A 26,445-nucleotide genomic window follows, 5' to 3' on the forward strand; every position below is an offset into this window, starting at 1 on the left:
GTGTTTGTGTGGGTATTGCCTGTAGGGAGAAGGTCAAGTACTGCTGATGTAAGGTGCTAGTAATACTGTGTGTTTTGGATCTGTGTGTGAGGAGCTGGTGTAGCGATGTCTGGGGAATTGCTGGCATGGGTGTATGGACACATTCAAGGGGGTGTCAACTCTGCTTGTCTTTGCATAAAAACAACTGCTTGGTATGTGGCCACGATTGGATGGAGACCAAAACTGAGGGCCAGGAAAAAGGATATGTACTATCAGATAAAAACACACGTCTCTTACAGCAGAGAGAGAGAGAGAAAGAGAGAGAGAGAGAGAGAGAGAGAGAGAGAGAGAGAACCAAATATCCCTGGTAATGGCAGGCTCTGAAGGTTTGTGATGATGCAGGACTTGGCATTTTCAAAGATGTTATCGCCATGTGACAAATTCACTGCTGAGGGTATAAACATTTACACCCACCTACACCAACAAATGTGACTCACTAATAATGAGACCATCCAGAAAATGCAGAGCATCTCACAATCAGCAAACTGAAAACCCAAGAAGACAACCAGCAATGGGGTTATAAATAGTTTAATGGATTAATTAATCTCATAAATACAACATATAGATTATAAAAAGCATAAGTCACAGGAAAAAAACAGGAGTTTCAGTAGTTTTGTGCAAATACAACTCAATAATTTGAACTTTCACACACTTTAGTGAATTTCTTTAACATGTTGGCACTTTTCAAGTACAACCATTTTCACCACAAGTTACGGTATGAACTCCAAACATTGGGTATTCTGAGGTAAAGTCTTAGGAATTCATTACTTCTATTCCTTTATCTTTTCTCTAGGACTAAAACGGTTCCGAAATCTTACTTTGTCCAGAGCATGGATGGAATGGGAACATGTCCATCATTGTGCATGCAAAAACATACTGACTGTTCCTATTTTAGGTTTGGAATTCTTTCCTTGAGGCTTGTTCCATACCAAACATCTTGAGCAGCAATGTGAATATATTAGCCCTTAAATTTCTGTTTTCCTAATAAGCTCCTCTCACCACCGACTGTAACCTGATTAGCATAAACAAGCAAAACCAAGTCTCTGTCATCTGTGATAGGAAATTTATATATGGTGGTACAGCCAATATGGTCTTATACCTGAGAACATAAGAAAGGTGTCTTAAGCAGAAGTAGTCTCTGATGGGCTTCTGCTGATTGTAGGAATGAACAGATTTCAAAGAGTGGTTAACAGATGGGAGTGAGATACTTTGGTCAGGAACAAGCCATCAGCACCTATAGCAAGTTTAATATATTGCTGAATAATAATATTGTTCCAATGGAGGCCAAATCCAAGATAACTGTGATTCTAGTTTTTTATTTAAAAATTTTTAAAAAGTGCTTCAGTTTAAGGAATGGCCTTTTGGAACATGGATGTGACCCTCCAGCTAACAAAAAATATATTTGTTTTTCTTTAATTCAAACAATTTTTCACATATAAAAGGCTAATTCATTCTCTGCCACCAAACTCTGTTTTAGTCCTCTAACCTCAGCTCCACAGATACAGTGAACAGGGAGAACCTGGCAGGCAGCGTTATAGGGACAGCCTGGAGGGCCTCACTTTGGTCTCTGAAAGAAAACTAAAGACCAACCCTATTGCCAAATTTGCATTCATTCATCCAACTATTTCATGTCTTTATAATAACATCCAGTCCACTTAATCAAGCCTTAGTCTTTACCCTGCCACTGATATGTCTTTGTTGAAAGTTTTGATTTGCTGCCCTCCAGTGCCCTCTTGCCAGCCAGCATCTGACCCTTCACAAATAAGACAAACACTCTGCTTATCCTTTCACCAACACTGGTGCTCACCTCTGCCTGGCAATGTGCCTGCTTCTCTTGGCCAAGGCACTTCAGTCAGCCTAATAGGAAGCCTCTGAAATAAGTTACAGGAGCAAAACGTACTCCTAATTGAATCAGCTTTTTTTGCATTTTAAATTCACAGCCTTATAAAAATACATGTTTTCCTCTCTAGGTAATTCAATTCTCTTTAGATATGCAAAATAGAGTTTTTTTGTTCCTCTTTGTAGTACCAGTTTGGTGAAAGGCATTTGTGTTATAAATATAAATATACCTCAGTAAGACATATTAACACATGCAGATAGTATGTGCTAAAAATGACTGTTGCTCTGAACTACAGATTATAGAAGCCTTATGGAGCCCCAGGACAGCTGCTCTTTGTGTCTGAGATGCAACAGAAATTACCTAACGCACAGAGCAACTGCTCAGTGAAAAAGCTCTGTCAGTCAACCTGCTGTGAGCTGGTCTGACTTCACCTTTTACCAAGCAGTGGACACACATCCTCATAATAACCTGTACTTAAAGAGTTTATACCAAGAAAAGGGTGCTACCTTGAAGCAAACTGTGTTTGATTGCTAAAAAGGTACGAAGTGGTAAGTCTCCATGGTGATAGTGGCAAGTGTGCCATATTGTAAATCTCCATAGCAACAGCGACAGTAACACACCTCTCGAGCATATCAATGACCGGAGCAACTGTTATATACTCTTATACTGGATAAGGTGAGAATACCCTAGCGCACACAGAGTGCTAATACCTATATAGAATTCCACTACTATACCTTTTCTTCTTGCAGCACAGAGAGGAGCAGCAGTGTCTGAATTTCTTTGGAAGTGCATCCCCACCCCCTTTCACATTTCTTTCTCATAATATACACTTTTGAAGCTCTATACTTTCGGCTTCTTTAATACTCGTCTTATAGGTGCAAGATCAAATAGAAGACTGTGTGTTTGAGAATGACACTGCTTCTCCCCTGCTGTGCCTATTTAGCTTGAGTAAACATGCATAGAGGAGCGAGACCCCAGGTGAAGAGCTAAATCTGCCTGCAAACAACAAGACATATTAGATTCACCGCTACAGGCTTTAATAAACACACATTAACCACAATTTAGTCAAAGAAAGTTAATATATGATTCTCTTTAACCCCCTACACGCATTAATTGGAAAATAGGCTTGACAGAAAAGCCTTTATCCCACAAGGTTTTACCTTGTTGCTACACATCACAAATTCATACTACAGCCCAACCTACCACTCAACTAGAAACTCAGATTCCCATCAAACTGTTTGACCACTGTCCCTTCCCTAACCATCTTGCCCGTAACGCATATCCCGTAACCCCTATCCTCCCACCCTGTCCCGGTGGAATTTTCTAGTTTGGCCACTTCAGTCTAATGCCATTGATTGGCTGAGCTCTGCCATAGATGAGAGATGATCACCACAGCTCCACAGCTGGAGTCTACAGACTGATGAAACATCACATCTGTCTCCCCATCTGCACTCCCCTGGATGTGGGCTTCTGAGGCGTCTCCTATTAGTGCAAGTTTTCTCCTGCTGACAAACTCTATTAGCATTTAACTATGATTCTGGCACTTTGAGTAAATGGTACTGGAATTAAGGTGAAACTTGGACCACAGGATCTCCTTATTAATATATTCACATTATATACATTATGGGGACGTTTACTAGAAAGAGAGAATTTTAATCGCAGCATGCTTCATCTGTTATGATTATTATGTAGCAGCGATACTAAACCTTCATTCAGAGTTATATGCGTATGTGTGAACAGATTAATACATTAGAGCGGAGAGGCTTGATTTAAGACCATCAGAGCACAAAGACGGTTAAGATGATCTTACTAATTGCCACAATTATGAATGCAGCATAATGCTTTTATTACTATTTCATTATACATATGATCTCATGTCACCTTTCACTCAGTTTTTTTCCATTAGATGCTACATGTGCTATTTACAGAAGGAATGTCTTAGAAGAAATAGTAGAGAGTGGTACTGAGATGGGTGAAGATCTCTCATCATCTGCACTGCAGTGATTTTCCCTGAATTTATAGTGTGGATTTTATGAAGTGGCCAACCCCACCCTTTCCGTAGTGTCTTTGTTATCCCCTTAACATTATTTGGATAGTAGAGTGAACAGATTCTTTTTGACATCATTATTCCTAGAGTGAAACCCCATCCAGTGTGAAGAGGACAGAGGACGAACTCTAGTCAAAGAGATCCCTGGGTGCGTACAGGTCCACCTCAGTGTTAAAGCGCTCGATCTCCATATTGACCTCCTGGAGATATTCCTCTACAAACTGGTCCATTACTGAATAGACACTTATAAGGAAGCACACCACACACAGTGACAACAAGAAACAAAGAAAGATTCCACAGGGAGCAGTGCTTTCATTAAAGGATACAAGGATGGATGTTCTGCTTCTCTCCAAAGAAACTGACAAACTGATAGCCATTATAGAAGTAACCAGGAGGGAGAGGATCAAGGTGTCTCTTCATCTGTAGGTAAATAAATAAATAAACAGATCAATAGCTAGCTAGCTAGACAGATGAATAGATATCATGTGTCTACTTCATCAACTTTGTGTTATGTCCATTGCTCACATGGATATTTCTGATCTCCTGGGCTGTAAGAGTATTCCTTGTCTTCTTTGCTTTCTTTGGTGCTTTCTGTAAGACAATATGAGTAAACTGACAATTCTGAAGCATTTTTATTATTGTGGATCTACACATTTTGGATCAACATTATTATTTTGCTTACAAATGGGTTTGACCAACGGAACACAACAGCGGGTAAGAAGCACTAAACATTATGGCAGTTCATTATGAATTACACCTGATGTTTTACTCTATGATGTTTTTATGTTTTACTATTTTTCTGGTTGATTTATTCGAGATTTTTAGCATTTTAACTGACTGTGTTGGCAGAAATCAGTAGGAGTCTGTGTAAAAGAGCTGATTTATTTTTATATTCTTATTTAAACTGACATTTGGTACTCAAATAAATGTAATGGAGTACAAAGCCAAAAGTGACCAAAAAAGTACCTGTTTAGCACACTGTCGGAGCCAGTCTTTCAGGCCGTTGTGGGTGAGTCCTACCCCATGGATCAGCAAGTAACAAGTTTGTGTGATTTGGGGGCTACAGGATGAGCTCTGATCAAGGGCCACAGTCACATTTCCACTGATGGAGTTACAGCTCACCTCCCACAACCTGTCACTATCTGTTTGCAAGCATTTGTGTAGACACACATTTACACACACACACAAAAACACAAAATCAGCAAAAAAGTTGTAAAGAAACAACTAAGCAGACACAAGACCATAGCTGTGTCATGCATGTACTGTATATGGAAGCAGAGCAGTGAGAATTATTAGAAAGCTGTTATTATCCACTTATCCACAAGCCCCAATCTTGTTTGCGCTAATAAAACATTTTGGATTAAACCAATACTGCCCTAGAAAATATCTGTATGATGGAAATCTGTTATGGCTGAAGAACTTTAGTCGACGAACTTGTATGCCTGATGCAGTGACATACTTTGATTGTAAGCATGATGTAGTTTCTGCACTCACATCACTCTTAATACATTTCTCACCACAATATGAACTAATACATCAGTACTAACAGCACTGTACACACAGCAGAAATTGAAATGAGGATCAAATAACTGAAAATAGTGCATTACAAATCAACTTAAATCATTACATGTGTTTGGCAAACACTGTACAAAATTAACGCAATACCAGAGACCACCAAAGAATAAAGAAGTATTTAATACAAAGCACAGATGATTCATGGTGAAAACAGAGCACTGCAGATGGCAGGACCTTGTGACATCTTGCCAAGTGAATAAAAATGTGCTATACTACCCAGGGTGCTTTTTATGGTGTGAAAACAAACTACTAAATCAACTTGTACCAACCATTCAAAACAGCCATTCAAATCTCTGCATTCTACTCACTCTCTCCATGCAACTACACCACAGAAAATAATGGATAGATCTCTTGCAAATAAACAACTGAGAAAAGGAAGGAAAACGGAGATGAGTGGAGCAGGCCACACTACTTTGAGGATTTGAGACAAAAGTCCTACCGTCCAGTAGCAGCCCAGAGGGCCCCTGTCTACCACTTCCCAAAGGCAAGTCACACATTTATTACATACACACTCAACACAGAGAAAGCCCCAGCAAGAGACATCCTGGGGTTGAAGACAGTGAAAAAATTTGCAACACTCTACATGAAGAATTATTTATATGCTGAACAAGATATTTTTGTCAGTAAAAAAACACCCTACCAGAAAAGAGCACTTTCCCAGTGATGTGATAGATGTTTCCTGTGAAAGGGCTGCCTCTGAGGGATGACTTTAATCCTGAGATACAGAGATGTGTGTGTGGGGGAAGAGAGAGAGAGAGAGCAGGGAGTTACACCAGAGAACTGTGTCAGCTTTCATCGCTAGACTTGGTATCTCGGTATCTCAACACACCTAACACACCGCTAGCACCTTCAGATTACATCATTTTCATTGTCTGTTACCAACCTGGATTAAAGAATCACTTTTCTTTCTTTCACAAATGCAAAAGCACACACACACACACCTTTGCAGCAATGCAGAAATAAGGATCTTTCTAGAGGACGGTTGAACTGTACACAATGTTGGGACATCGCTATAGATCCACAACCAGAAACAAATCTGCCCTCCCACCTATAGCACAACAAAACAAAACAGTGTTTATATGCTGCATGCAATCACATAGCAAAACAAACACAAATACAGACACAAAAACCAAGGTAGCAAGAGATTCACCAGCCAGGGTAAAGCAGGTATCTAGCTCGGATCATCTGAGACTGATAAAAACTGCTGTCACTCAGAATCAGCCGCATGTCCTCCGTTCTGTAATGCAAATATTATAAATGTGCAAAAGCATGAATCTCTGAAGCACCTCATACTAATGCTATTTTAATGTCCGAGATATAACACAAAGATTAATGCTTGCGCTTGCGAACCTGGTCACAGCTCCTCTTTCAGCTAGGATAAATGCTGCACTGGGATTCGCTGAACGGATGAGCTGCTGCGTGTATTTCAACAGAGGGTGCTTCTGCTCAGCAGTCAAACCCGTAAACACCACATTATTCACTATACCTGTAATACACACACACACACACACAGACATTATAAAATTAAGCCAAACAAGGACATGTATATATGTGTAGACACACCCACACACAAATGCTAAGATAAATAAAAAATGGTCCTTACCGTGGCTACACTGCTCCAGGAGTTTAGGGAAGAGAAGCCTAGGGAAATAAAGCATTTAAATATTGTATGAATTCTTTATGGAGGTGAAAGTGGTAAATTATGCTATAATGTTGTTTTTCTATTGAGGTATAGTGCAGGAGTGGATCTGCAGATTTTTTTGTATGGAAGTGTGATGGCTATACTTCTGCAGATAGATGTAATGACAGGTAACCTTTGGGGAAAAAAAGGTAAAAGACCTGTGTTCCATGAAGGATGTTAGTGGGTCGACGCACGCTGTGACAGCACCCAAAGAGACTCTGCTCTGAACCTGTGGGTCTGGGTGACATATGACAGCTTGAACCACATCCAACACGTCTGTATACCTGCAACACACATATTTATATAGACATGAAAACATTAGTAATACATAAGATCTTAACACACTGAAGCCATACATGCAGTAATTCTGTTAGACTCAAACTCTGTTGTGTTTAGCTCCTTACAGTACATTAACATTGCATTGAAGCAAAGCGCTTCTTTTGCAAGCCGCTGGCTGCTTTGGGGGTGGGCTGCTAAAAAAAAAAAAAGGTTTAGCTGCCAGGAATAAAGTACATGCAGAGTTGTAGGCTAGATCTGTGCCCCACAGAAACAAGCTCGCTAAGTGTTTCCAAATTCCAAATGTACTTAAGTCTCACTAAATGTTTGTCAACGTTCTTATCCTATGTATTTCTTATCCACACCATGCGCTTTCATGCATTTAAACCAATGTTTATACGTTTAAACCTATATCGTTATATCCCACTTGATTTTAAGGTCTTTACACAAGGTATAAACACTGACTTTCAGTCATCGTCCTGTGACAATGCTGTTTGGTCACTGCCTGGCAATATTCGCTTTTCATTTGCATGAAGTTCTTCTCCAATTTTTTTTCTGCTGTCCTCACCTGCTTCACACCATTCTCTCTCCCATAATCTACTTCACAGGCTTTTCAATTTTCTCTATACACAATGAATAGGAGCCAATAAGAAAAAAAAATCTCCACACTGATCCAATGTGAATTCCATTAATGATGTTTTGTTTGGGCAGGGCAAATGCACTTGAATCTGACCCAAAGAGCAAGAAGTGGTTTTAGCCCACTCATGAGCAAGACACAGTATGATCTAAAAGACACAGTTTAACCCTGATTTCAGCCAGATGCAGAATGTGAAGCAAACATTCCATGAAATCTGGCTAAACCGATATGCAAGAAGTGTCAGAGGATAGCCCTGGAGCCCTACAGATGACTTAATTGCAGATGAATTATTTAGCACAGACTGAATTTCCATTATTTCTATGTGTGCTTGCAAACCAAATATTAAACAAACCAAACGCATCAATTAATCTCCGATTTGAGTGAGGTAAACAGACTAATAGGTAAGAAGCATTCAAACATAGGTTTTATTGTGAATTTGCGTCTACCTGTAAGCCAGTATCTTACCCTGGTGTCATTAGCAGCACTCTTGGGGCGTTTAAATATGTATGACTTGTTTTGGCCACTAGACTACTCAGGAACCTCTGGAGATGTGGCACACATAGCTCTTTTGAGTCCAGGTCAGGGTGATATACCTCCCACCTATCAACCAAACAATCAACATAAAAATGTGGCAATAATTTCACAGTATATTGCTGGCTTATACAATTTTTTGAGCTTACCTGCAACATTCCTGATTCACATCCACCAAAAAATCACACAAACTCTCTTTATAGCTGCCTGGTAAACCCGTTATGATTGAAAGGACCACCTAGGGGCACAAACACATACACAGTTATCTTTAATCACAGTGCTAGTAATTGCATTTGAAAAAGTGAGTGGTAAACTGTGCCACAATATGCTTTTTCTGAGAGTTCAACGACGGTAGTATCCTCAGTTGAACTGACTAACTTTACTGTCACTCATAATAAAATCTAGCTGATTAAAAATAAAATACTTTTAGAAATCATATAATCTGAGCGCCATGTCCTTGTTAAATATGTAAAAGTTGATTTCTGAATACTTTATATATTATTCATCACTTCAAATACTTTATTGTTTTTAATTAGCACTGAGTCTAATTGACTGACCTTTTGCTCTGACTCAGGAGCAGCTGATTTGGGGTGTGTGTTTGAGAATAGTGCTGCTAGGTGATCACTATACACAGACTCCTCACAGATGCTACTACTGATAGCAAAGTGCTTCAGAAACCTGAGGATGAAAACACACCACTAAAATAAAACAAACCCATTATGGAATTACTATGTAACTGATCACTGAGTGAATGAGGTAGCAGACCTGTCCATATCTGGCAGGTCTGGATAAGCAGTCTTCAGGGTTGCTCTGATATTTACTGCAGAAGAACTATGTGCCTCTTGAAACTTCAGTAATCTGGAGTACCTGTCAGGGTTAGCAGGATTAGACACACAAAGTGAAATGAAAAGTAAAATGAAAATGGTACATAGCGCTGTAACTATTCAATGTTGACTAACTCACATGCTCATCTGGTCCGCAATCAGCTGGTCTTGGGCAACATGCCGCACATGGAGCTTGGAATCAGGTTTATTCCAAACCTGCAGGACCTGAGAAACAGCCACAAGTAATCCATGAACAAGATGCATATGCTTAAAAGCTTAAGCTAAGTTGCTGCAAAGAGGGATGATAATACCTGTGAGTAAAAGTCTTTGTAACCCTTGGTTTTGGGCATCAGAGCGATGGCCAGGCAACAATCAGCACTGTGTAGAGGAAAAGGTAGGTGTGGAAGCAGAGAGGACTCATACTCAATAAACAGCATGGTAGCATCGGAGAAAGAGTCCTGCAAAAACATTTACACGGCATTTTCAGTCACACATTGTACCTCAGCTGGCGGATGCTGTTTGTCTGACATATGTCTAATGTAAATAGTGTTATATTGGTGTTTGCCATGTTCTTTTAAATAAAATGTTACATAAAATGCACGGGAAGCCATACATTTAAACCATGGGGGTCCATGGTTTAACAAAAACAACTAAAATGGAATTAGAGTGCTAGCAGTTGATAATGAGGGTATATCAGAAGCTTTATCACAGGAATTTGAAATGCTTTATTATAATGCTGCTTGAGACAGTGTTTTTTCTGAACCTAAATACATAATATAAGCCTTAGCAGCCTAACAGCCTTAGCTGGTAAGTAATCTATGAGGTAATGAAGTAGATACTGACCCCATCATAAACTTTGATGCTTCTGATATGATTCTTAGACAGAGTGACAATGCCATAATGTGGATGGACAATCAATAAACCCTCTGAAAAAAACACCAGCTTCCCTAGGACACAAAATTACAAACATAAATATGTAAGTAACTCTAAGTAAATATGTAACTCATTACATAAGCACTCTACATATGATACAATGACTCACACCTTCTTCAGGTGTAGAAAGCAAACCGTTAGAGAACACCAGTGCTGTGTGTTTTGTTGTTAGAGGAACCCCTAAACATGTCCCATTCTCCTCCTGTTCTCACACAAACACAGTGGGAGGAAAAACAAATCAGAAAGCATAGATTAGCACGCTGAGTGTTACTCATCTTATTGAAATAAGCAGTGAAATATATTTCACCTTCAGCAACTTCAGAGCTTGCTCAGACAATCTCATATCAGAGTCATCCACCTACAGTCGAAAGAAAAAACAGAAATACAATCCCTCTAGTCTTACAAATATAAAGGGCTTTACAGTAAAACTTAATCCAAATCCAATTGGATTATAGTACAGGTGCCTTTCTATATCACAAGTTTTGTGTCTTCATTATGTAAAAATGTATTGAAAAGTTTAAATATCAAAACAATCTATCTATCAGCTCATATATAAAGATTTCACAGAGACTATATAGAGAAAAAGAAACACTGTACCATCCAGGAACTATAGCGAGGGACTGAAGATGTAAGCAGAGTGAAGCAGCTGTTTGACGCAAGCGCTCCATCTACAGGACAAGACACACATAACACTTTAATGTCTCATTAGGTAAAGAGCCAAAGAGATTTTAAACTCTTTTTCACATTTCGCTTTGTTTGAGCTCCGTGCTTGAGCATATGGACAATATTACCGTAATGAATGGGGGTGTCATAAATGTAATGGATGTGATGGTCATTTTAGCTGATGAGTCATATTTCACTTAGTCTAAGGTCAGAAGGGTCAGAAAAAAAAATCAGTTAAATAGACTAATAACACATCAGCTCATCTCAACTCAACAACTCATCTGAAACGTATCAGTTTATCACCATTTATCTCATCTCTTTGGGCAGAACAGCAAGCACTATGTCTGGCCAAAAACAGGGACCATGTGTCACCTGGCTAATACCATCCCTATGGTGAATCATGGTCATGGTAGCCTCAAGCTATGAAGGTGTTTATCAGAGGCAAGGACAGAGAGAATGGTAATAATTGATGGACGAATACAGAAATGTCCTTGAAGAAAACCTGCTCCAGAGTGCACGCAAACTCAGATTGGGTCAACAGTTCACCTTTTAACACGACAATGACCTGAAGCATACAGCCAAAACAACACTGAAGTGAAATTGGGGCAAGTCTCTGAATGTCCTTGAGCGGTCCAGCCAAAGCCCAGACTTAAACCTCATCGAACATCTGTGAAGAGACCTGAAGATGGCAGTTCACAGATGTTCACATCCAATCTGATGGAATTTTTTTTATTTAACCTTTGAACATATTTTGCCAAGAAAAAAAAGCATATTCTGATTAAAAACCGCTTTTGCACTAATGTCCTGGCCAAGACAGGCAGCAGCATAGTTCGCGTGGGTTTAACAGATAGCAACCATACATACATACACATATGCATCATATAAGTTATATCAAATTACAATAGAATGAAATATGCAATGAATAAAAAAGAATATTAATTTCGGTATCAGGCAAAGAATTTACAGCTAGATGTAAAATCACTTTAAAGCATCCAATGATAATTAGCTCTTTATGTTTCAGCTCAAGTTATTCCAGGCAGAGGAAGCAGCAAATACAAACACCTTTTTTCCTATCTCAGTGTGCACCAATGGAACAGAGAATAAGAAAAATTGGGTAAAACCATAAGCTAATTTATTATTTTTTCACAGGTGTAGGTCAAAATTGACAAAGAAAGCAGACCTGGGATAGATTTCTAAATGAGAACATGCCAGTGTTTTAGTTTGCAGGTGAACAAGGCAGACCATCTACTACAAGCATCCAACACAAAATGGAGGGTGAGGGCTTTAAAATTTGTTATAAACCTTTCAGATATCAGTTTTTTTTTTAAATTCATTTTCATTATGGGACGAATTTGTGACTCGGTGTAGACTGATGGGTAAAGACTACAATTATATACATTCAAATCCACAACAAAATAAAATGTGCAGCACCTAAAACAGTACATTACATCATTACATACACTGTTCAGTCATAAATGAAATAAATATAAGCCGTGACTTTATTCATTTGCATTGATGTGAAAACCATAAATTAGATCATTTGAAAGAGACGGTTACAGTGCCAAATTTTAGCTTGCTTATGAAAAATGACTTATCATTAGCACAATAGATGTTCATGGGCCCGAGTTAATTATTCTATTTTGCCTAACCAGATTAGTACCATTATACGAATGGTCCTGGCATGTGAGCTTTACTTCTCATATCCCTGGTTTAACTGGAAGAACATTGTTTCCACTGAGACAGACCAAGGTTCACTCTCAAATTCAGCTAAACTGTACGTATAGAGGCCACTTACGATGGATTTATACGGTGATAAATACCAATATTTATATTTATATATTATATTTGTAGCTATTGCAGACGTTTTGCTTGGATCAACAAATGTGGTAATAATTAACATTGTCAACACTATCATGCATGCATCATTTTGCTCAGTGCTTTAGAGTCCACTGCTTTTGTTATTTATTGCTTTTGAAGATTTGTTTTTTCACATGCTCTAGATGAAACATTTAAAGACATCTAAAACAGTAAACACAAAGCAGTTAACAAACAGAAATCTCACCCCCTTGCTGAATGTAGATGCTTGACTCCAGGAAAGATTCAGAGAAGACTACGGATCCCAGATCTCCTCCTCCCCACTGGAGATCTGGAATATCATACACTGCCATGGAGGCCTAAGGAGGGTCAGAACACACGCCATTATTCTGTATGCTATTGCAGGATAGAACAGTCACAGCAGAATATTTGAGTCAGCTTGTTTGACAAACAACTTACAGTTTTGACCAGAAAGCGACTGTGCTCATCACTGAGAGGTATAACCCTAAAAAAAAGGAAGACAATGTGCAACATGCTCAGGATGTGAAAGAAACTATATATTTGAGCATCATCCTTATGTGTATGTGAAAACCTACCTGCCTACATTGTTCACAGCTTCGATGCTGAATACTGCTTTAGATCTGATTTATCAAAGAAAGCAGGAGTCAGTGCAGTGTTGTTCTGTTGTTGAACAGAAGCTCATAAGGATTAAACATCATATGTAACTAACTGCTGCAAATCATAGGTGACCAATTGCATGTACACTATATGGCTAAAAATTCTCACCATATTTGACCCTAACCCCATAGGATATCTTTGTATGCAATAGCAGGGTTCCCCAACCTTTTATGTACCACGGACCGGTTTGATATATTTCACGGGCATCAGCGACTCATTGGCGATTCTTTCAGAACGCGTCTTTGGTAATTCACACTGCGCGATTGTCACTCGTGTGCACGAGCTCCGATTTGCCTCCGATTTTGGGCATTTGTCAGGGATCTCGCAAAACTAGTCAGCGATTGAAAATCAGGGCTAATATTGTGCAGTGTGAACTCGGCATTACTGAAAACCCGCAGCTGCATCAAATGCGGGAGTGAGGCGTGGGCGGAAGCGGCAATTTCATTTAATAAAATACATATACATATTTTAAGTTATATATATAAAATTATAAGTTTATTGTTTCTTTGCGGCCCGGTACCAAATGGTCCACGGACTGGTAGTTGGGGACCCCTGTGTTATAGCATTAAAATGTTCCTCAACTAAGATATTTAGCCTAACGACCCTATGCACTATGGAGGTCCATGAATACATGATTTGTTAGAGTAAGACAGAATGAGAGACCTGAGAGCACTCTTGTACTGCTGCATGCCAAAGGTTTCCAAAGCCAGATGAAATGTTTGCTCTGCTACATCCTTTGCCTATTAAACAAAACAATGCTGCATCAGCTATGGTTTATAGCAGATATAGCTTTAAATAAGCAAATTCAACTGACTACAAATCAAAGTCTGCTTTGCTACTGTAATTAAAAATAACTGTTTAGTCAACATAAATTCCCAAACCGTATTGTATTCTCATTTTTATGACACTAATCAGTAAGTGCAGATGCTGGTCCATAAAATTATAATGTTACCTTGCTAGCGCTGGAGTTGATGGAGAAGCATTTTATTCCTGCCAGCACTGACTGAACAGCAGCTGTGTAGATCTGTGTAAGGAGCCTGCAAAAGACCAAATCCAGTTTTTACCTTATAAGTTTAACTTATAATCAAAAGTCTAACATTGTCTGAGCACTTACTTGACTTCTGATGACATCTGTGTGGTGCTGTTATCATTCCCTGCAGGACAAAAATGTAGAAAATGTAAAGCAAGACAAAAAAATGTAGATTATATAATGGGACATGTTACTCAATGCAAAGTAATAAGAACCTTGATTACACAAACCTACCCAAGTATGGGGCATGAGTACTGCCTAAGAAGTATGTTCTTGCACATGTCAGAGGGCCTTTAGGAGCCACACACTGAAGTAGCTGAAAAACAGAAAAATGCTTTTTTCCTGTGACATGCTCCTACACAGTGCTTGGTTATTATTGTTATTTTTGCATGTGTGGTGTTCTCTTACCATGTGTTTTGCGGCACTCCCACAAGGCCCAGTGTTGCGCACCTGGTGGCCCTCAGAGGGGAAGGTGAAGCAATAGTTTTCTAGGTCATCTCTGGAGGAGTGACTCCCAAACAGTACATATGGTTGTCGACATTTACTTTAAACCCAAAAAGAAGAACATTTATTCACATTTTTCTAGACTGAGGAAAAAAAATAAGGCCTACACAAAGAAGTATATTCTCAAGTACCTTTTATCTGTGATGTTACTTGAAATGAGCCCATGGGAGTAATATGTCCTGAATGGCTTCATTAAAGAAAGAAAAGAAAAACAAGTCAAAGGTAACCTGAAACGATGAAACAAATCCCTGTAGCATTTGGTCTTTATATTTGATAATTATTCTATACATGGGTCATGGGTTCTATACAATTATTCTATATAAATATATACTGTATTAGTTAAAATGACTGAGATGTTTAAGCATCAAACAATAGTCACAGTCTTTTAATAAGCCTACCAATGACATTTTATTGCAAACCATATGAGAATTGTTTTCGGTAATGATCTTTAAAAAAAATGTTAGAAATCTGAATGCTGCATTTGTACCTCTGCAGTCTGAGCCTCTGACATCTCCTGCATGGACAGTGGGCTCTCTGTGTTCACATTGGAAAACAAGCAGCTCCACTGCTTTTCAAACAACAGCAAATCCTGCAAAGGAAAAATAAATTCACATCACCTATTTGTATTAGCATTTCGTTTCCACTGTGGTGGAATTAGGTAAAGATATGTTTGTACCTCACTGAGCAGATAGTCCAAAGACACTGGGTCTAGTCTTCCATAAATCTCCCAAAGACTCTCACTCATATCAGTCAGCTAGAAATATATTACACATCGGTAAGCACACTGTAGGGAGGATAGGAAGTGTTGTTTTTCCAGATAATCTCTGCAGCAATGCCCTACCTTGTATTTCATGGTGAAAAACCCACCAGCTCCTATTCCTTCCAGAGCAAATGCTTGAATAATGGGCCACTTCTCCAACATGAACATATCAAACTTCTGCACATGACCTAGAGATAGCATTTAAACCCGAATCAGCAGCAGCATTAGTATAGGGATTGATTTCCATGTGTAAATTTAATGAGCAATTATCTTACTTTGAGAGCTGTAGGGTATTCCAATGCAACTGCAGTGTTCAACCATGGACACAAAACTGGAGATTTTAAACTCTTCTGCAGCTTCCTCATCCTCATACTGAGAGAATGACAGAAATAAATCCTTTATAAATGTCAGCACAATTACATCGTAGATAAATACATTTATACAAGTTTCTCACTCTCCCTCTCTTTCTCCTTCTCTCTCTGCCTCTCTCTCCCTCGAGCTATTCCTGAGATATCAGTGTTCCTGGCCAATTTTGTTCTCTAGACCTGCCTGATCCAACCTTACTTCGGGTTGGAGTTCTTATCACTTGAATACCAGTCGCTGCTGCTGAGGATGGCCCCACATGTACAGCCTAAAGATACATGAGATTACTCTGAATGCTCCTTTCAAGGTTTCGTCCTACTATAGTGTCAGCGAGTTTTTCCTTACTACGGTCACCTCTGGTTATATTTTAAACCACCCTCATTATCACTGTAGATCCTAAATGTATATATTTCTATTAGTCTTTGTAACAATGTCAATTGTTAAAAATGTAATGCAAATAAAATGAAATTGAATAATACAAATACATTTACTTGTGTCTTGTAACAAAAGGATCATAGCTGAGAAAACCTGAATTTCTTAACCTATTTAATTCTCATAGCATAAGAAGTGGTAAAAACTTGTGTCAATATTATAAGCAAGTTTTAAGCTAGGTCTGAAAGTTCTTCATTAACTCGATCACTGTTTCCTGGATCCAGATCTGAATGAAATCCATGCAATACTAAAATGGTGCCTCAGTAACAAAGCAACCAGCATGCCATTGCACAAACAAACATCTTGCACTTAGCAACAGAAATGTTCTTAAATAAATTATATGTAATTTCTTTGCCAAATATTCAAAAAAAAAATAAAACACAATTCCGGAGGGGCATACATGATCTGCGTAGATAAGAATGACATACCAAGTGCACTAAAGGAATAAGGATTCCTTATATAGCATGTATGATTCAGTGTCTGTTGTGTCTTACACAGACCAGGCATAACATTATGACCACCTCCCTAATATAGTGTTGGTCCTCCTTTTGCTGCCGAAACAGCCCTGACCTGTCATGCACTGTGTATTCTGACACCTTTCTAACAGAACCAGCATTAACTTCTTCAGCAATTTGAGCAACAGTAGCTCTGCTGGATCAGATCACACGGGCCAGCCTTCGATCCCCACGTGCATCAATGCCCATGCTCTTATCACCAGTTCACAACAGTTCCTTTCTTGGCCAATTTTGATAGATACTGACCACTGCAGACCGGGAACACCCCACAGCTTTGGAGATGCTCTGATCCAGCCATCTAGCCATCAGTTTGGCCCTTGTCAAACTCGCTCAAATCCTTACGCTTGCCCATTTTTCCTGCTTCTAACACATCAATTTTTGAGGACAACATGTTCACTTGCTGCCTAATATATCCCACCCACTAACAGGTGCCATGATGAGGAGATAATCAGAGTTATTCACTTCACCTCTCACAGCTCATAATGTGTGTATTTGTAATGAGTAGTGTAGCTGATCACCTCTGCCTCAGTCATGCAGTGCAGGTGCAGATTCCTCCAGTGGGAAATGTAAGGAAGCAAGTAGCTATAATTCACAGGATTACAATACAGGTGCACACTATCTGCCTTTATGAGAAGGATCAAATCTGGAAACAAGCACACAGAGATTTACAGTACGTCAGCAGACCCACAGCATATTAGTTTGAAATATTTTGTGTCATTTCCGCTAGATGATCACAAATATGTTAGATTTTCTATTTATTCAATATATTCTAGCTTTATCTTAAACCTCAGTAAACTGGACATGTAATCATGCACACTCAAGCTAAAACACACTTAAAATGCATCATTCATCATTGTTTCCCTTCTGAAATCTTATGGACAAAAGCCACAAGCAAACAACATACATACACATCACTTAAACAAACAAAATAGGGTCATACCATCCAGCACCTCCTCAGGAAATTCTTCACAGAGCTGCTTCTGGTTGTGTTGATAGAGACCAAAGAAAAGGTAGCTGGCCAACTCACTGCAGCCCTCGTTATAACGGCTGTCGATACCTAATGAAACCACGGATGCACATAGCGACAGAATTAAGTGACATAAGATTATGGCTGCACTCACTTACTGTCTACTTGATTTGGAACATCTGTACCTTCATAAAGTGGTCCAATCTGCCAATCAAGAGGTAGCAGCTCAATAAACTAAATTGACTACGAGGTCAATTGCTTCAGTTAAATATGTCAACTCTGTGACTTTAACCATCACATGTTTGCTTGTGTCAGAAAGGCTGGTCTGAGTATTTCAGAAATCTCCTGGGACAACAGTCTCTACAGTTTACACAGAATGGTGTAAAAAGCATCCTGTGTAAAAAGGATCTGCAGGCTGATGACAGGAATTATATATTTACTAATAACTGTAATATGCTATAATACTCAGACCAGTGTGTCCAGCAACTATGTCATGGTAAAAATCACAGAGATCTCATTTTTACCCATCATGTCTAATGCTCTTGACCTGTACCTGCGGGATTTTATTCACTGTGTTGGTGCCACGTGAATGACTGATTGGATAACTGTATAAATGTAAAGGTAAAGAAGGTGTTCCTATTAAAGTGGACGGTGAGTGTATATGGAACATGTGCTTGGCTTGTTTAACTTGCTAAAAATGATTTACACACTAATTATATATATAATTAAGTATAATATAAGTACAACACTCATATATACTAGCAGCATATCGAAACAAGAATGAACACCAAGAATCAGTATAATGCTAGAAGTGCTTTCTGGAAGCATCATTAATTAAGTATAGAAGTATATATTTGCTATAGTTGCTTCCGTGCAGCTTTGAGTAACTCGCAGAACAGAGTGGCAAGGCAGAAGAAACCTTTTTCCTCTTTTTAAGTGAGTATTCTCCTCACTGCCAATACAGAGGGCTGTGGATTAGGTACAGTGTATCAAGAGAGTATCAAGTAACAGGGAATGGGTGGTGTGATGAACTCACCCAGTGAGCAGAGGATGCCATCTGGAACGGTTTCACCATCAGCCTTCAGGAGAGCCTGAACTTGCCGCAAGCGTGAACAGCTGCAAACACAGCACAGCTGTACAGATCAACCTTTTTCTTGAACAATATACGCATCATGATCACAAATTCATATCATTTCAGATGACTTCATTTGTTTATAAAAAGAACAGGGTTAAAAGGTTTGGGGCAGGGAGAGCGTAACTTTTTTAAAACTTTTTTTTTTCACAACTTAATTTGTAAGAAAATTCAACCTAACCAATCACACACACACTTGTACATGAGTCCTATGAACCATTAGATAATCAGTTATAAAACAATCAAGGTATCAGGGTACTTTATTGATATGAATCAAGGTACTTTATTGATATAAAAATTAACTCAAATCCCTTCCCCGTAGGAATGTGCGAATATGTAGGAATGTTTGAAACGAAACTTTTGCCTTAAGCAAACTGTTACTAAAGAAAAAATAAACACAATTAAAAAGAAGTGGGCCTTGTGATCTACATGATTTAGCATATAAGTATTACAATATAAACATATATAAACATATAATAATGATAAAAGATGAAATACTTGAATATTTACAGATGCATGCACACAAAGTTGGGAGGGAAATCCATTATTATTATTATTATTATTATTATTATTATTATTATTATATTATTATTATTATTATTATTATTATTATTATTAAATCAAATTACATGTCACAACAGCAGAAGACATTTTTGTGAATTCTGACGATTACAACTGTCATTTTAATAAACAAACAAACAAACAAATAAACAAAATGGCAGCAAAAGAAATGGCATGACAACAAAATTACTGACAATTATTTATCTTTTCCTGACTTTTGTGTCAGGAAAAGATCAAGTATCAGTATGTACTGAGTTTAATGCTTTTAATGTACAGAGGATGGACTATTAATAAAACAAAAATACAAAACTCAGCATCGATCATAATGATTCTCATTGCAGATACACAAGTAAATAAATGTTTACTGTTTATTGTTTACTATTGCCTACGTCCTCCTGCATTGGTACAGGATATGTTTGGCCCATTAAACAGGCACATATACAATATAGCATGCAGTGTATAGTGGGGCCACAAAAAGGAGTATTTTGGTTATTTTCGTTGATAAATGATCTATTAGTCATAATTTATAAGGGAATATTTTGTAAATTAGGTCTGAGCATGAATGATCAAGCTAACTGATCTGGCTGTCTGCATTGGAAAACCATGGGCTTGGCGGATCTCTGTTTTTACGTTATCCAGACTAACTGCCTTCTTGCTTTCACGCATTTATAGAATAAATAAATATTCTAAACGTGTTATTAGACATAACCAGGTGTATGACTGAATAAAAATCACACAATGATGCACAAACATGAAGTAGCTAGCTGGAGGTAGCAATCGGCCCAACATCACCACTGCACGTCCTTCAAGTAAAAAAAAAGATATGCACTTGGATAGAAAGCGTAATATTTATTTACCTCACGGGCGGACAGACCACAGAAGACTTTCCAGTCGTCTTATTTATGCCGGACATATTCGCGATATTTATATAAAGAAAATCAGGATACGATATTAAAATCGCTGGTGTTTATTATTTTCAGCTCGCGCACATCTCCATAGTCAACAGCCTCAGCTGGAGAACAGCAATACTGGCGAACAAGCATAGCAACCGCCTGTACCATTTCTGTGAGGAGGGTAGTCCTGTTGTCAACCAATTCAATAAACATTCCTCCACAAAATAGTTATGAGCATTGTTAAGGCAATTCTGCAAGACACTACAGAAATACATAATTCGAAATATGATTTAAATTCGAATGCCTTCGAAGATAGAAAATACATACAGATTTCGGCTGCGCTTTTCCCCCCTTCCCTGAAGTTAGAGTCACACATTCCTTCTTACAATGGCTAATGCAATCCTAGAGCAATGTCTCTGACCTCAACTGTTCATGTAATGTGAGCTGAGGAAGGCTTTCTTGCAACACTGGGGGGTCGAAAGGGTTAATACATAGGGACAGTAGTGGCTATTACATGGTAACATATTTACCATTTATTGCATGGTAACATATTTACCATTTTAAAGGAATAGCTAAGTGTTCACGTTGAAAGCACAGGGCCACATTGCACAGCTCGAGACGTTTTTAGTTTGCCAGAGAGTTCAGACTTATATTAGCTGAAAATGTATATAAATTGATTTTTCTAAGCAATAATGCAGTGTAAAAGCATCTCTGGTTTGTGAAAACTCATACTGAGATTTTGAATAAGGTATTTAAACCATCAGACAGAAACAGGAACTTCCTAAAATAAACATTATGGAGTTGTGCAGATAAAGGCTTTCCACTTGAACTTCCTGTAACACACACACACACACACACATGTTGATAACATTTTCCTGATGAGTGACTTGCTCAGATAAAGATAGGTTAAATTTAGCCATAAATTTAAGCCATTGTAAATTTCCCAGTGGAATGAATAATCTATCTATCTATCTATCTATCTATCTATCTATCTATCTATCTATCTATCTATCTATCTATCTATCTATCTATCAAGATTGTCAATGCATCTAAAAAATATCTATATCAAATAATCATTGATTCAAGGAATTAGAAAATATTTTCTCATGTAGGTCTTGAATTTCTTGAGTCACAATTACTGATTCGAGATCTGCTAGTAAGAGTACCTTATCTTAGACCAGGGGTGTCCACAAAGGGCCAGTGTGGGTGCAGGTTTTCATTCCAGCCAAGCAGAAGCCACACCTGAGCCTACTGAAAGCCAAGAACAGTTGAATAAACAGGGGGAATCAGGTGTGGCCCCCGCGTGATTGGAATGAAAACCTGCACCCACACCGGCCCTTTGTGGATAAGATTGGACACCATTCACTCATGCATCTTCACTAACCACACTACCCCAGTTAGGATCATGGTGGATCCAGAGACTTATCCCAGGGACACTGGGCATGGAGGAGAAATACACCCTGGATGAAACAACTGTCTATCACAGGGCACACATTCGTTGCATTAAACTCCACATTTGAACAATTAACATGGAACAAATAAGGCCAGAATAATTTCCTTCACCTGAATGTGAAAACCTCTGAAGAAGGACACTCTTTATAGAAAGCACTAAGTTCATATAGTTTTAAAATACTATTTAACACATTTATCTTCAGATATTTCGCTTTTGAACATGCCATTAAATCGTATATAGATAATTACATGTTTAACAGTGCTTTAATTACCTGTCTAACAAGACTAATGGAGCTTGAATGAATCTTGAATACTGCTCATTGCTTTTGCCTCAAGCTGCTAGTATCTTCCTTTCTGGCATGAAATCACAAAGGCCTACTCACTGAGGACTTGGATGATGTATGTGTTGCAATAATTAATTTGGCAGACAAATCAGATGAAAGTCATTTCGCACTTGATGGTATTTTAGGCTGCATTCCATATATTTATTGACATTGCTGAGATACATACTTGTCCATGTAGTTAGACATTTGGTATTTGTTTATTTCTTTATTTATCTGGCAAACATGATAGAACACCTTCTTGCAACTTAAACAGGTATGTCCAGATAGTTTTTGGCATATTATTATAAAAATACCCAAGCATTTTTACATAACTCATTTTTAAAATCTGAGTATAAGATAATACACATCATTAAAATAAAAAAAAAAAGTGATATATATTTGTAATATAATACTGATGCATGAAGCATTTACATCTGTTACTGTCTTGTGACATGACAACCAATACATTTTAAATTCTGGTATAAAATCTGAATAAACCTATTATATTTATACATCATATTAAAATGAACAAAATAAACTGTGCAACTTTCACAAAGAACCATGTAAAACTGTATACTGTATAGTGTTGAGCTATAGCAAGTAACCTGTTACAACATGAAAGACATGAAGTAGTGCCTAGCCTCTATGACCAGTATGACAATAAAGGCTGGATAGATGAGATTAAATTGAATCTTCCTCAAAGTTAGAGTAAGAGGAGGTCTACTAGCAGTAATATGATATAACAAGCAATAATATGGTCATATTGTGAGTCAGGCTGCTGACATGTTACTGGGACATAGTGCGGGTGATCCAATCATTGTAATGCGATATAATGGTGTAGAGGCCAGGCTTCCTGGTGGAACCACATCTCCTCCCTCCATTTGAGGTTATTCCTACTGCAACGCCATTATACAGCAGAGGACCACCAGAATCACCCTGTAAGAGTAGTATATAGGTAAGAGACAATTGCTTAAAGGACGTGCAAACTAGGTAGTGTGGAACAACCTGGCTATATTAAGGTTAGAGTGATGTTAAGGTTATTGGAAATCACTGGATTAAGTCCTGAAAGGCTATCCGCATGGGCTGCCCATACTGACAATTATTTCTAATAATGCACCCTTACTATGAATTTCCTGTTTGTGTTAATGAAAAAATGACCATGCCTGACCACAAGTGGGAATAGTTGCATATGGAAAACGTAGAAGGGTGAGAGAAAATGGAGCTTCTCCACCTTTCTGTAGGTGAACAACAAGTGGAGTTCAGCTCTAGTCCTAAAATTTGATGGACATTTAAACCATATCAGTGGATCTAATGATAATTAGTGTTTTACATAGATATAAAATGTACTTGAGAGATGGTTGGAGGACTGAAAGGGGGAGAGAAACTGATTCAACGGTTTCACTGACTCCAGGGACTGACAATACATTTGTTTATGTTTGCATTTTGCAATAATTAACATGCATTACCTCTTAGTATTGAATGCAATTAAAACTTCACATCAGATTAATATAAAGTATCTTCAGGAGATTTTAATTTGACAGGTATATAACTGTCTAATATCTTTGGCAGGGAGCTCAAGAGAGCAGAATTGGCGGTGCTTTGTGGTGGGAGGGACGGTATTACATTCTCCACTGGTAAACAAAATAACCAACTAGGCCTGACTGTGAGCTTTGCAACTGTGCTTTCCTCCTAGTGTTCAGTTGCACTTTAATGTATTATGAGTATCATTTCTGAAAGATTTGGCTGCTGGATTAAAGTATGTTGAAGGAAGCGTGTGTTAGTTTTCATTCACCCTGGTTGGTAGATGTTGTGCAACAAGACAAAACTAAGCCAGGATGTCAAATTTAGTTGGAAAGTGTGAAAACAATGATTAATTCATACTACAGAGAAATAGTTCTAAATCTAAGATGAAACTTACATCACAGGTGTCCTTGCGTTGTTTTCCAGCACAGAGCATATTCGTGGTAAAGGAATCCCCATAGGAGTTACTGCGACTACAGGTTTGTCTTTTTATAACAGCAACGGTCACTTCATGCAGCTTGTCTGCCCGGTTGCCCAGGTTGTCTAGTGAACCCCAACCTGCAGTTTCCACAGTGGCATCTGTATTTGGATCACCCCCTCCTGCTCTCTGGAACGTCAGAGGCTTCACTGCATCCGTCTCTGTGACTGGTTGACTTAGCTGCCGTTTACAGAGGATATTATATTTCAGTGGAACTCAACACAAGTTACAATGATACGGAATAAGAAATACCCTTCCTTCTTGACCCTTCTATTTCTTATTTATTCCCAGACATTACATACTTTACCTTGACCAAGGCAATATCGTTATCGTAGTTATCAATGTTGAAACTGGGATGTTTATAGACAGCAGCCATGTCAAAGGTTTGTTTTGTGTCCTCTGCCTGAGATATGGAATGAGCACCCAACACCACCTTATAATTTTCGCTGCAGTAGAGAGTACACACATATGCACAATATTCTGTTAATATGCTTTTTATTAGCAGGTGAATTTATTGCTTTAAAATGAACTAATCTCATGTACGTCATTTACAAGTCAATTAGAATGCTAATATATATATATTTCTACCCATACAAAAATGCAAGTCTCGGATACATTGCACTCCCAGTTTGATTATGGTACTCACCTGTCCTGGAAGCAGTGTGCAGCACTCATAACCCATTCACTGGAGATCAGAAATCCACCACAGTTGTGTTTGCCCTCCAGCTGCAGTGAGGCCATGTAGGGACGGGAGTGTGGTGTAGATTCCTTTCCCCCTGTGATGCATTCACCTTTTCAAAGACACATGTGAGAATAATAAGTTTGAAAGTCAGAAAACAGCAAGAGCTTTGGTTTGGGATACAGTAAAGATCATGTGTGGAGAACATAATGGCTGTAAATCTGTAAATCTGCATGATGGCCTGAGACATTAAACAATGCTGCATAGATAATACTATTTAAACAGTTGCTTCAGTTCCACAAGTTTCAGATACAGTGCTGCAGGAACCTGGAATAAACTTTCTATGAACTGAATTTTCTTATCACATTGGTGCAATATCTATCAATCCAGTTCTGCACAACTTTCTCTCATGTTTTTTCTCTTATGCTGATTTATCTATTATGTAGTGTTTTGGTTTTCTGTTTACTGACAGAGAAGTTGTTTCCAAGATCTAATATTTATGATTTGAATAATGAATCTAAATAAATGAATTCATATATTCTACTCACCAGGTAGGAGGAATGCATAGCAGAGAGCCACAGCAAAGATCACTTGTAGAGAACCCATACTGAACAACTCCTTTCCACGCACTGCCTTCTTGAGATGGAGTATATTTGTAGTCTTACATGCTAGCTTTATATAAGCTGGGAGTGGGTAAGAGGTCTGCCTTTACAAGAAAAATGCTGACTTCTTGGAAATCATTTCTTTCTCCTCCTACATTTATGTGATGCCGTAACTTGTCTCTTATCTCCACTTTGGCACTGCCGCAACTTGCTTCTCTACTGTATTTTCCAGTTCATTTCCAGATCTTTCCATTACATCGTGCTAATAGAATTTGCTAGTAAAAATTAACAAAGCCTGACTGCTTGACCAACTCTTTTATTAGTAATTTAAATGACACACAAATAAACAACCTGCACACTCAACCCACTTGCCCACCCACCCACACACACACACACACACACACACACACACATACACACACACACAGATAAAATACTTTAGGCCAGTGACAACATGTACTAGTTGGAGCTACACTATATTGCCAAAAGTATTCGCTCACCTGCCTTGACTCGCATATGAACTTAAGTGACATCCCATTCTTAATCCATAGGGTTCAATATGACGTCGGTCCACCCTTTGCAGCTATAACAGCTTCAACTCTTCTGGGAAGGCTGTCCACAAGGTTTAGGAGTGTGTTTATGGGAATTTTTGACCATTCTTCCAGAAGCGCATTTGTGAGGTTACACACTGATG

General features: G+C 38.4%; 2 protein-coding genes across 2 annotated transcripts; both read right to left on the minus strand.

Annotated features, from left to right (window-relative positions):
* Positions 1 to 551: 551 nt before the first annotated feature.
* dnaaf9 (dynein axonemal assembly factor 9) lies at positions 552 to 20,835 on the minus strand. The gene is made up of 37 exons (XM_058385599.1): positions 20,661 to 20,835; positions 19,147 to 19,226; positions 18,084 to 18,200; positions 17,662 to 17,786; positions 16,109 to 16,205; positions 15,915 to 16,021; positions 15,750 to 15,827; positions 15,561 to 15,662; positions 15,205 to 15,260; positions 14,978 to 15,113; positions 14,804 to 14,885; positions 14,654 to 14,693; positions 14,492 to 14,576; positions 14,203 to 14,279; positions 13,458 to 13,502; positions 13,321 to 13,366; positions 13,109 to 13,220; positions 10,981 to 11,051; positions 10,691 to 10,741; positions 10,495 to 10,585; positions 10,294 to 10,397; positions 9,762 to 9,908; positions 9,590 to 9,675; positions 9,392 to 9,493; positions 9,184 to 9,304; positions 8,776 to 8,864; positions 8,561 to 8,695; positions 7,341 to 7,466; positions 7,105 to 7,142; positions 6,852 to 6,987; positions 6,652 to 6,738; positions 6,443 to 6,549; positions 6,142 to 6,216; positions 4,893 to 5,068; positions 4,452 to 4,517; positions 4,253 to 4,346; positions 552 to 4,158 (listed from the first exon to the last, which is right to left on the minus strand). Exons 1-37 carry the CDS (start codon positions 20,714 to 20,716, stop codon positions 4,055 to 4,057), a joined length of 3,447 nt encoding a protein of 1,148 aa, XP_058241582.1. The 5' UTR covers positions 20,717 to 20,835; the 3' UTR covers positions 552 to 4,054.
* Positions 20,836 to 22,611: 1,776 nt separating this feature from the next.
* cfd (complement factor D (adipsin)) lies at positions 22,612 to 25,851 on the minus strand. The gene is made up of 5 exons (XM_058385602.1): positions 25,698 to 25,851; positions 25,117 to 25,261; positions 24,778 to 24,916; positions 24,390 to 24,650; positions 22,612 to 23,407 (listed from the first exon to the last, which is right to left on the minus strand). The coding sequence occupies exons 1-5, from the start codon at positions 25,753 to 25,755 to the stop codon at positions 23,258 to 23,260; spliced, it is 753 nt and encodes a 250-aa protein (XP_058241585.1). The 5' UTR covers positions 25,756 to 25,851; the 3' UTR covers positions 22,612 to 23,257.
* Between the last annotated feature and the right edge of the window lie 594 nt (positions 25,852 to 26,445).

This window comes from Hemibagrus wyckioides, linkage group LG03, assembly GCF_019097595.1.
Source record: "Hemibagrus wyckioides isolate EC202008001 linkage group LG03, SWU_Hwy_1.0, whole genome shotgun sequence".
NCBI classification, from domain to species: Eukaryota; Metazoa; Chordata; class Actinopteri; order Siluriformes; family Bagridae; genus Hemibagrus; species Hemibagrus wyckioides.